Source organism: Bidens hawaiensis, unplaced genomic scaffold (genome assembly GCF_021521415.1).
Source record: "Bidens hawaiensis isolate Kalapana, Puna unplaced genomic scaffold, B.hawaiensis_p1.1 tig00014295_1, whole genome shotgun sequence".
NCBI classification, from domain to species: domain Eukaryota; kingdom Viridiplantae; phylum Streptophyta; class Magnoliopsida; order Asterales; family Asteraceae; genus Bidens; species Bidens hawaiensis.
The window spans coordinates 33,712-45,152 of NW_027492230.1; the positions used below are offsets into that span (position 1 = coordinate 33,712).

Here is an 11,441-nt window from a genome sequence, read left to right on the forward strand (position 1 = left end):
AGATGTCATTTCCAAGCATAGTGGTAGGAAACATAGGTTTCTAAATGGATATCCAAGTTCAAAGCTCACTTATAACATTTTGCAGAGGCATGGGTGGCTTATTGAATGAAGACTGTGATCTCTAGTTTGATCTTGAGGGCGTCCAGTTTTTTACCACCAGTGGGCCTTTGAGAAGATGAGTTATCACTGATACTGAAGATAGCTTGGAGACAATTAAACACTCTGTACAGTTGGATTAGGCTAGTTGGCAGCGATCTTTTACCATCAGGTCATCACATACAAAGTAACTACATATTATATGTTTGTTGATGGTAAAAAAATTTAAAAATAGTATAGATTTGTGTTACCAACAGCTCTTAGTCACACGTTACTATTTTATAATATCAAGGCTTGCATGTGCTCACCATGTATATATAAAAATGCGTTTGATGTAAATGGATTAGGGTTGAATGACCAATTAGCTTATTTTTTCCTTTTCATTTCTTCACTTTTTTTGGACTTTTACTTTCTGTTTAATGTTTATATTCTCGAGGCTACCCGGTATATAATTAATAACACTAGCAATTTAATTATATTCAAACTTGTCGGAAATTGTTTGTACCAATAATTAACATATACTTTTATACTAATCCATGCATAATATATAGTTCTTTGTATATCTTCTTAGATCAGCTTACTAGTTTCTCATTCATTTGTAACCCACTCCTTAATTTCTACTTGAAAATGGCATCAACAACAATCACCAAGCTTGCTCACTTACAAATCCCACTCGAAGACATACTAAAGGCTACCAACAACTTTCATCATGGTAACATAGTTGGACACGGTGGATTAGGACCAGCATACAAAGGACACCTCTTGCGGTCTGGGGAGTTGATCAAAATTGCGGCGTTGAGGTTAGATTGTAGGCAAGGGGAAGGAGACATCGAATTCTGGACAGAAATTTCAGTGCTTTCTGATCTCAAGCATACAAATATAGTCTCTATTATTGGATTTTGTGACGAGAAAGATGAGAAGATCATCATAACGAGGTATGAGCCTAAAGGAAGTCTCAAGGAACATTTAAACAACCCGAACCTCACATGGACGCAAAGATTGAGGATATGTGTAGGTGTGGCTCGTGCCATGAGTTACCTCCGTTATGATGATGAGCGTGATTATGGTGTTATACACAGAAACATCAACAGCTCCACAATTTTATTAGATGAGAACTGGGAACCCAAGTTATCCGGTTTTAAAGTTTCCATCAAACAATCAGATAACCGGATGGACCAAGTTTTCCTTTTTGAACCTATTGGCACAATTGGGTATATGGACCCAGAAATTGAAAAGATAGGAGGCGTTACCCACAAGTCGGACGTATACTCATTCGGTGTCGTTTTATTTGAAATATTGTCAGGGAAGAGAGCATATATTAAGAATGAGGCAAATAGGTATCTTGATCTATTAGCCAAGGATCATTATGAAAAGAAAACATTGCAGGATATAATCCATCCTGATTTATTAACTCAAATGTCGCGAGGATCACTCGGAAAATACTCAAAAACAGATAGGGATGACAATGGGTTGGGTTTGGGTCGGGTTTAGGTATTCCCAAACCCATACCCGGTTATGAAAGTCCATCCCAAACCCGTCCCAAACCCGTCGGGTTTTAATCGGGTAATTACCCGTCGGGTTTCGGGTTTTTTATCGGGTTTTGATAAAAATACCCACGGGGTATACCCGACTCAAAACTCGCTAGGTTTTTACCGGGTTTTGACAAAATATAACTAATGGATTACAAAGATGGTTACCATAAACATAAAATGTCTCAAATAATTGACATAAACATGTTTTGGCAAACAATATATATGGTATATAGTATATATATATAATATAATAAGTTATATCGAGTACATTGGGTATATAATCGGGTAAATGGGTTTATGTTATCGGGTAATCGGGTCGGGTAATCGGGTATATTAGAAATCCAAAACCCGTCCCAAACCCGTGAAAAATTTCAAAACTAATCCCAAACCCTAATGGGTCGGGTATTACCCGTCCCATTTATGTCGGGTTTCGGGTTTTCACATCGGGTTCGGGTTTCATTGTCATCCCTAAAGACAGCATACTCTTGCTTAAAGGTCGAGCAAGCACACCGCCCACGTATGCTTGATATTGTCCATGAACTCGAGAATGCATTGGAGTTCCAGCTGCGACGTGAAAATTTTGTAAGATTTTTTTTCCTTTTATCACGTTTTCATTTCTTTATATAGAAGATGTTTATTATAAGGGCGTTTGGACTAGCGGTAGGTTGATAAGACGTTGCATATTTTCAAGAGGTTTGTGTTTAAGTCCTTTAGTTGTCAACAAAAAAAAATGTGTAATTTAGAAATAAAATTGAAGAGCGTGTGAGATGTCGTTCTAATAAATGCAAATTAAAAGCACCTGAGAAAAAAAAAAAGAAAAACTAAAACTACCATATAATATTGGCTAGTTTGTAACAAATTAACACTTTTAAATTATAATATATAAATTGTTGTTAATAACAATATGTGGAGTTAGCCTACTTAATAAAGACATGTGCCTTTTAAATTGGAGGTTTCAGGTTTGAACCTGGGCAATAATGGTGTAGAGTAGGAATAGGAATTTGGCTTTTCATAAAAAAGTAACGGTTACAACTTATTTTAATTAAAATTTAATAAATATTAGAGTAGAATAGAGATTGTATTGTTGGATGAGTTGTTGGTAAAAAAAGATTACCCGCATTGAAATATTAAACTACGAAGATTTTTATGTTCGAGTGTTCTCTCTCTTTTTCTCTTTTCTTATTTAAAAAAATTGGTTTTAAATAATCTAAATTATGCTGTAATTATAAATAACAGTCCAAACTTAACTTATAGTCGGTGGCGGTCACGACTAAAGGTGTATTTGTTTACAACGTTCCGTGACTAACAAAACTTAACGTCGTTAGTTGCGGGTCGTCGGAAAAACATTTTTTGTCGGACAATTCACATTTTTTGTTGGAAAACTCAATATTTTTGACCCAAACCTCTTTATAACCTTAGATCAGACTTTTATACGTTTTTCAAGTAAAAGTCTCAGTTGTTTAGGTCGCCGGAACCCTAGAACCACATTTGGAGTCAATTGGTGGTGCTCAATTAGTGGTGGTAATTGGTTAGTGGTGGTGGTGTTCATGTTGAGCTTCCCAACGAAAAATGTTTTACGGGCGACCTGTAACTAACGACGTTAAGGTTCTGCTAGTCGCAAACCTTTGTAAACAAATACACTTTTAGTTGGGACCGCCACCAACCAAGTGTTATGCTAAGATTGTTATTTGTCAATAGGGCATAGTTGAGAATATTTAAAACCAATTTTCTTTTTTTTTTAATTGGTTTCATGATTATGATCTATGAAGATGTATTTGGTAATTGGTATCCTTGTATAGCCACCACCACACCACTACCGCTTACCAACATAAGTAGTGTTTTTTGGGTTGTGTTTCTCATGTTGGGTTTTTCGGGTCTTGGATTTTTATATCCAACCCTAAAAGTAAAACCGACGAGAATCTGTCTTGATTTTTTTGGGTTTGGGTTTATCGGGTTGGGTTAATGAGGTTTCGAGCATTTGATGGTGAAAATTTAAAAAATTAAACCATAAAAGAAAGTCAAAAACTAAAAATAGAACATAACTATCTTCACTCGTAAACATAAATAACCAAATAAACTGACATAATCCAAAAACAATATCTGTAAGCAAGTACAATATAAAGAAGTCCAATGTTGAATCGAAATCCAAATGGATGAACAAAACACCCAAATGAATCGAAATCCAAATTCCAAATGATGAACTTAAGTCCGATAAAATTAGATGATCCCTATCATCGGCTTAGAGTCACCAGTAACGTTATCCATTCTTAATTTACACCCCTTGTTGGCTATGGTTATGGCTAATGTGAACATAACTTTTTAGGTTATATAACGTAAGCATTAACAAAATATTAACCATAAAATTTCTTTCTCCTATTTCTAACTTGTAACTCTGAATTCCATGTTGTCACAGAACATGGTACACTTGAAGATTTCACTCGATGATATAAAATTATCCACCCATAATTTTTCAGACACATGCGTATTTAGATATACCAATTATTATACTTGGTACAATGCCGTACCTGATTATTCTTTTGAAGAAAAACGATCGTCTCATGAAGTAAAGAGTAAAGGTAAAATTCCCAAGAGTTATGACAATACATTTATAAGACGCCTCATTCCTAAAGATCACAAGATAGGAGAAGAACTGTTTTTTACAGAACTAGAATTGCTTAAGAGGATTAAGCATCCCAATATAGTCACTCTAAAGGGATTTTGTGTTGAAGGTTCCGAGATGATCATTGTCACCGAGAGTGGTTCTAACAGATGCCTTTTTGATTATTTGGGAAATGACAAAGATATGCGCATTTTAACTTGGGAAAGACGTTTGAAAATCTGCATTGATGTTGCAAGCGCATTGAATTATCTTCACTTTGAGATGGAGACAAAAATGTGATACACAACCTTATAAGCAGCAACATTATTTGGTTGGACGAGAATTGGGGAGCAAAGATTGATGGATTTTGTCATGCAGTACTCGTGTCTCCAAATCTAGAAGACGTAGCTTTCAATACAAAACAAATCAATTACAAAGATTACTATGCGGATCCCGAATATGTGAGCACTAAGGAGTTAAGAAGAGAGTCAGATGTTTATAGTTTTGGAGTAGTTTTATTTGAGATTTTATGTGGAAGGAGTGCCGGCGACCCAATTTACCTTAAGGAGAGTAACGAAGGGCTTGCTTACGTGGCAAGACAAAGGTTTTGGAGGGGAAAACTAAAGGACATGATAGATCCCATAATAAAGGGCCAAACTGATGAAAATAATTCTTTTCTAAATAAAGGACCCAACAAGGATTCTCTTGACGCATTTTGTATGATTGCATACAAGTGTGTAGCAGATACTCAAGACCAACGTCCAACAATGAAAGTCGTACTAAATGAACTTAGAGAAAGCCCTATTTTTACAAGTAAGTGAATATTATAAAAACACATTTAACCTTTTTGTATTTTTCATATATTATTTTCTAGATGTAACGTAACCGATTTGGTTGGAAACACAAATTATCTTTTCCTCAAGCGGGTTATATATTAAAAAATTAATAAAAGAACGTAATGTTGTTATTAATGTACGTAATTTATTTGGTCCCTCATGGTTCACAGGAAAGCAACAAGAAAAACCTGAAAATGTCACTAGAAAACGCAAAACTGGCCACGCACATCGTCCTTGACAATCGCAAACATCAAGAAAGAGAAAAACGACTCAAAATGAAAGAATTTTTAATGCAAATGAAGAATGCACTGGAATTCGACGTAAGTCATCCTAGCTTATCTCATTCTGAAAGTAGGGGTCTTTTAACTTGTGTGTTTATTTAACAACATTCATCGTTATTGTACTCAGTAAATCCCATTAATAGTAAAAGTATGGTAGGTTTTAGGAGTGTAAAATGTAGACACTTACCTCTACCTTGTAGAAATAGAGTAACTGCTTCCGGTGAGACCCCTATTTGATGGTTGTTTTGCATCAAGCTTTGAACATAAGACACATAACACTCAACTGGTGCATGATTAACCTTCCGGTACTTTTAAAGTTATTTTCACAAAATAAGTAAAATAACATCAAAGTTAGTGTAATTTCGTTTTTGTCGCCCAAAGACCCGCACATATGTACATTAAAAGTTATTATCTATATTTGTACTATATATAATGTATGAGAGGAAGACAAATTAAGATACATTGGATTTTAAGGGATTTACAATCTATATAACACATGGTACAACATACAAAGATGTTGAAGGACAAAATAGTCACTCAAACATAAAATCTCACGCGAATTTTCAACTTATTTGAAAATATGTACAATTTTTCACCTTCAACTTTACTGGATTTTTGTTAAATTAAATAACACTTGCAAGTTTGATCCATCATATTTTACTATATATTATTTTTTATTATAGTTTTAAATCAATTTCCCCTCATGATTTTTCAACGACCATAACTTTTTCATACGTAAATATTTATTTAGAAAGTTACACAATAAAAACGAGTATTTTATTTTCTTTAATTTGAGTATGATATTGTTGTAGTTTTTTCAATTAAAAAATTAACATGTTACGTATGACTGCTCACAACCCGTTTTGACGATTTTTAAGTTAAACATGTGAGACAAACCTTTAGTAACGATTTTTTGTTGACGAAAATCGAAACTAAACTGTTATAAATTGAAACCGAAAGTTAAAGAAAAAATGAACTGTGAAACCTAACCGATGGCTAGTTTAAACGATTTCAAAGTTTTAAATCGAACCATGAACACACATAATTGTTACGAGATTACCAGAATATGTATTCAAACACCCGCCGCATTGCGTGGACTTTCATCTAATATTTTTGATATATAATAGAAGCAAAAGGAAATGTCATTTATAAAGTAAAAGATAAGTAAATAGTAAATGTTTTGCTAATTTTTTATATCATTGTTCACCTACTAGTAATGTATAGTTTATCATTAGTTCATTTGAAAGGGAGATTCTCACAATAGTGTCGTAAGATGTGAAGATCTATTGTTGTGGAAATCTTGGGTAGTTGGGTTCTAATATTGGCATCATATTATTTACTCAGTGGTAGGGGGGATCTCATATTTGATAAACATTGGACTTTTGTGAATGTTTTTTTCTTGATTCGATATGCCAAGATACAAACAATATAAAGGGATGGAGGTCCACAATTATCTCCTATGATTGTGGATCACCATGATTTTGATTGATTCCTAAATATATGAAACACCATAACAACCAAATCAAATTACATTAAAATGATAAGACAATAGTTTCCTTCAATATTCCCCCTCAGTTTGAGGTGAATATGTTGTGATGTTCAAGCTGGACCTAAATGTCTAGAATAAGTATCTCGGTAAGCCCTTGGTGAAAATGTCTGCGTATTGTTGTGGTGATGGTACATGAAGCACTCTCACGTGGCCTATTCGAACCTTTTCACGAACAAAGTGGATATCCATCTCAACATGCTTGGTACGTTGATGTTGCACGGGGTTCCCAGATAAGTAAACGGCTGAGATGTTGTCGCAAAAAACAATTGTGGCTTTGTTTGTTGGAGTCTTTAGCTCAAGAAGAAGATTTCGAATCCACGTGGCTTCTGCAACCGCGTTTGCCACACCTCTATTCTCGGCTTCCGCACTTGATCTAGAGATGGTTGGCTGACGTTTTAAGGACCAAGAGATCAGGTTATCACAGAGAAAAATACAATAACCCGACGTTGAGCGTCGAGTATCCGGGCATCCCCCCAATCTGCATCAGAGTAGGAAACTAACGAGTGACTTGGTGACGCGGATAACCGTAGACCTAGATCGATGGTGCCATGAATGTACCGTAAAACGCATTTCATAAAATCGAAATAAATATCTCTCGGGGCATGCATGAATAGGCAGATTTGTTGCACCGCATAAGACAAATCGGGTCGGGTGATGGTGAGATATTGAAGTGCTCCAGCTAGACTTCGGTATAACGAACCATCCGGTAGTGGAGTCCGATCAGTGGCACTAAGTTTGGAGTTAGTGTCGACGGGAGTGTAACATGGTTTGCATGCGGTCATGTTAGCCCTGTGTAGGATGTCTCGAGCATACTGAGTTTGAGCGAGGAACAAAGACTGATGATCTCGGGTAACCGTGATGCCGAGGAAGTGATGAAGGGATCCCAAGTCAGACATGGCAAATTCAATGGATAGTTTGTTGATGAATCTTTTGAGAAGGTCAGAATGGCTAGCCGTTAGAACAATATCGTCCACATAAAGTAGAAGATAGGCTATGTGGTTACCATTCTGGTAAATAAATAGAGATGTGTCACACATGCTGTTGCGAAAGCCCAAGGACGTGATGAAAGCCGAAAAGCGAGTATACCATGCTCTCGGCGCCTGTTTTAGCCCGTATAATTATTTCTTTAGTAAACAAACATGATTGGGGCGAGCGGGGTTAATAAAACCGGGTGGTTGGTACATGTAAACGGTTTCCTTAAGATCGCCATTGAGGAAGGCGTTTTTGACGTCCAACTGATGTATCGGCCATGATCGTGACACGGCTAAAGATAGAACTGTACGAATGGTAACGGGTTTGACAACCGGGCTAAATGTCTCGGCACAATCAATGCCAACTGTTTGAGATTTTCCATTACACACAAGGCGAGCTTTGTACCGCTCCAATGTTCCATTAGCATTAAATTTATGACGGAATAACCACATTGAATTTATGACCGGACTGTTTACGGGCCTCGGAACTAACTCCCATGTATTATTAGCCTGCAAGGCACTATATTCATTGTTCATAGCACGTAGCCAGTTCTGGTCCGATAATGCTTTGGTATGAGAATTAGGTATAGGTGAAATGTTTGTTGTGGCCGCGAGATTGTATCGGGGGTTAGGTTTGGATACACCAACTTTGGAGCGGGTTTGCATGGGATGGTCATTTGTGGGAGGTTGGGGTGGTGGTGGTTTCGGGTTGGCTTCCGCATGTTGGTTGGAGGGGTTTTGCATGGGAGATTGGTTTGTTGGTGGGTTTACGTGAGGTTGGGGTGATGGTGGGTTTTGCATGTGTTGCATGGGAGATTGGGTTGTTGGTGGGTTTTGCTCCACAGAATGGTTGGCATTTAGGGTAGGTTGATTGATAGTATTGGTATTGGTATTATTAGTGGGTTTGGTGGTGACAGTATGGTAGGATGAAGGAAAGAAGTGAGGGTTAATGGGGTCGGGTTAGACGGGTATGGTGTGGGTGGTGGTGTCCAAGGTGGTTGTGTAACAGACTGTTGGGATTGAGATGTGGGAGCCATGTTGGTTTGGTGGTGTTGTTGGCCCAACTAGTTATGAAATTGTGTTCCCCAAGTACTGGATCCACGACCACCTGTGGATGGAGGTGGTCGGCTGTAGCCACCTTGTCGCCCCCCACGCGTATTATGTCCACGAACTCTAGCTGCTTTAGTCGGGTCATAGTTCCGGCCCCGATAGCCGTTGGGATAAGGAGACCAGGTTGAATCGGTTTGAGCGGGGTTATTGTAGTGCAAGAGTACCGTGTCACGGTTGTTGTTGGATCGAGCAGCAATTCGAGTTTGTTCGTCTTCAATCATGTTTCGAGCAACTTCCCATGTGGGTTTGTTTTGGTTTATGATTGCAGCGATGGTGTCGTATTCAATGGGAAGTCCGCGAACCATTTGAATAACCAGGCGACTTTCATTGACCGGTTGATCAACATAGCGTAATTTCTCAGCGATGTCCTTCAAGGTTTGACAGTAGTTATCAAAGGAACAACATGAGTTGAGGGTGGTGCTTGTGAACTTGGTTTCAAGGGTGACGGCTCTGGCGTGTTTGTTGTTGACAAAGATATCTTGTATTTTTAGCCATGCGGCTCTAGCCGTGATATCGGTGTCAAGAACACAGCCGAGTAGATCGTCGGATAATGTGCTATATATCCACTGGAGACTAAGCGCATCAAGTTCGAACCAGGAAGAGAATTTCGGGTCAGATTCTTCAGGTGGTTCTGTGCCATCTATGTGATTGAGAACTTTATAGGCACGGACATGGAGTTTGAAGAGTTTAACCCAAGAAGAATAAGTTACTTTCTTGCCATCGAGGGTTCGTATTTTATTGTTGATGTTGGTAACAGTATAAGCTGGGTGTAAGGGTTGTTTTTCTGGTGGAGTTTGGTTGTTTGTAGCTTGGGAATCATTGGAGGAAGACATGGAAAGTGAAAAGAAAAAAAAAAAAAGAAAATGAATCAGGAAGAAGAAAGCTGTAAGTGGAAAAAAAATCAAGTTTTCTTTTTGGCTCTGATTACCATGATAAACATTGGACTTTTGTGAATGTTTTTTTCCTTGATTCGATATGCCAAGATACAAACAATATAAAGGGATGGAGGTCCACAATTATCTCCTATGATTGTGGATCACCATAAACACAAAATCATGATTGATTCCTAAGTATATGAAACACCATAACAACCAAATCAAATTACATTAAAGCTAAAATGATAAGACAATAGTTTCCTTCAATAATATTGACCGTGAAACCTTTTGGTGGGATTGGGGAACGTCCAATAATGACGTACACTGTCTTTAATCCATATTTTTTTAGAACTCAATCTGTTTATCACCCTAATTCACGTGAAATTCAAGGAAGTTCTCCTCCTACACTTGCTCTTTTTTTTTTCCTCGTATTAATTACCTCAACTAGTTTAAGTGACAATTTGGATATAAACTAGCATTGAAGCCCGTGTTTTGTGGCAGGGTTATAGGAGGGTGCTGATGAGGATGTATAATTTAGATTTTAACCTACTCATGCAGTTAAATAAACATGTCTAGGGTTAAAAACTAACTTTGATCAACCATAGAATACAATCATGGGTGGGTGTTTAGGCTTTAGAGATTTACCTTAACAATTGATGTAGTTATTATTAACCGAAAGTTCTGTAATGGTTACGGTTTTAGGTCAAAACTGACCCATGCACACCAATAATTTTCTAAACTGACCAACTAAATATTCACGACACAGTTCTTCTCAAATTTTGTTCAGTTTTGTTCTCGTTTTTCTAGCAAGTTTAAGTTGTAACTCTCTTTTTTCCCTTTCACATGTTTGCAGCTAAGCAAGTTGGATGGCTTGAAGATTTGTCTAAGTGATATTAAATTAGCAACAGATAACTTTTCAAATACACACGAGATTTTATCTTGTAGTCAGTATACTTTGTACACAGCTGACCTCGAACACTTTGATAAAGAAAAACCTTCATCTGTAGAAGGGAATAATAACGGTGAACACCCCAAGAAATACCGCCTCGTAATTATAAAACGCATCTCTAGACATTCATGGATCGGGAGAAACAGTTTTTTAAAGAACTTGAAATGCTAACAAGCGTTAAGCATCCCAACATAGTTACTCTACTTGGATGTTGTGTGGAAGATTCTGAGATGATCTTTGTCATTGAAAATGTTTCTAATGGAATCCTTGGCGCGTATTTAGGAAGTGCCAATGAAATGAGAATTTTGACTTGGGAAAAACGTTTGAAAATGTGCATTGATGTTGCCCACGCTTTGAATTACCTTCACTCAGAGATGGAAGACCAAAAGATGATAATCAATCGTGATATCAACTGCTACAACATTGGGTTATGTGAGAACTGGGAGGCAAAGATTTTTAACTTTTGGTTCGCCTTATTCCTGCCTCCAAATCAAGTAGAGGAAGCTCTATATCCTAACAATTTAGTTGGCAAACTGTCCTACACAGATCCAGAATATATGATAACCGGCGAGTTGAAAAGAGAATCGGATGTTTATAGTTTTGGGTAGTTTTGTTTGAAATTCTATGTGGAAGGAGAGCATCC

General features: G+C 37.2%; 3 protein-coding genes across 3 annotated transcripts; 2 read left to right on the forward strand and 1 right to left on the reverse strand.

The window, feature by feature from the left end:
• Positions 1-706: 706 nt before the first annotated feature.
• LOC143546209 (putative serine/threonine-protein kinase PBL28) lies at positions 707-4,527 on the forward strand. Its single transcript, XM_077037919.1, has 3 exons — positions 707-1,517; positions 2,060-2,210; positions 4,042-4,527. Exons 1-3 carry the CDS (start codon positions 724-726, stop codon positions 4,525-4,527), a joined length of 1,431 nt encoding a protein of 476 aa, XP_076894034.1. The 5' UTR covers positions 707-723.
• Positions 4,528-8,928: 4,401 nt separating this feature from the next.
• On the reverse strand, positions 8,929-9,807 carry LOC143546212 (uncharacterized). The gene has a single exon (XM_077037920.1). The coding sequence runs from the start codon at positions 9,805-9,807 to the stop codon at positions 8,929-8,931; it is 879 nt and encodes a 292-aa protein (XP_076894035.1).
• Positions 9,808-10,926: 1,119 nt separating this feature from the next.
• On the forward strand, positions 10,927-11,406 carry LOC143546213 (calmodulin-binding receptor-like cytoplasmic kinase 2). Its single transcript, XM_077037921.1, has one exon. The coding sequence runs from the start codon at positions 10,927-10,929 to the stop codon at positions 11,404-11,406; it is 480 nt and encodes a 159-aa protein (XP_076894036.1).
• The last annotated feature ends 35 nt before the right edge of the window (positions 11,407-11,441 follow it).

Bases quoted from the DNA above. Each gene is read 5' to 3' on its own strand.
- LOC143546209 (XM_077037919.1), top strand. From the start codon at position 724: ATGGCATCAACAACAATCACCAAGCTTGCTCACTTACAAATCCCACTC. The intron at 1,518-2,059 runs GCGAGGATCACT...TATGTCGGGTTT, and splicing joins GATTTATTAACTCAAATGTC to CGGGTTTTCACATCGGGTTC. The intron at 2,211-4,041 runs GTAAGATTTTTT...ATGTTGTCACAG, and splicing joins AGCTGCGACGTGAAAATTTT to AACATGGTACACTTGAAGAT.
- LOC143546213 (XM_077037921.1), top strand. From the start codon at position 10,927: ATGGATCGGGAGAAACAGTTTTTTAAAGAACTTGAAATGCTAACAAGC.
- LOC143546212 (XM_077037920.1), bottom strand. From the start codon at position 9,807: ATGTCTTCCTCCAATGATTCCCAAGCTACAAACAACCAAACTCCACCA.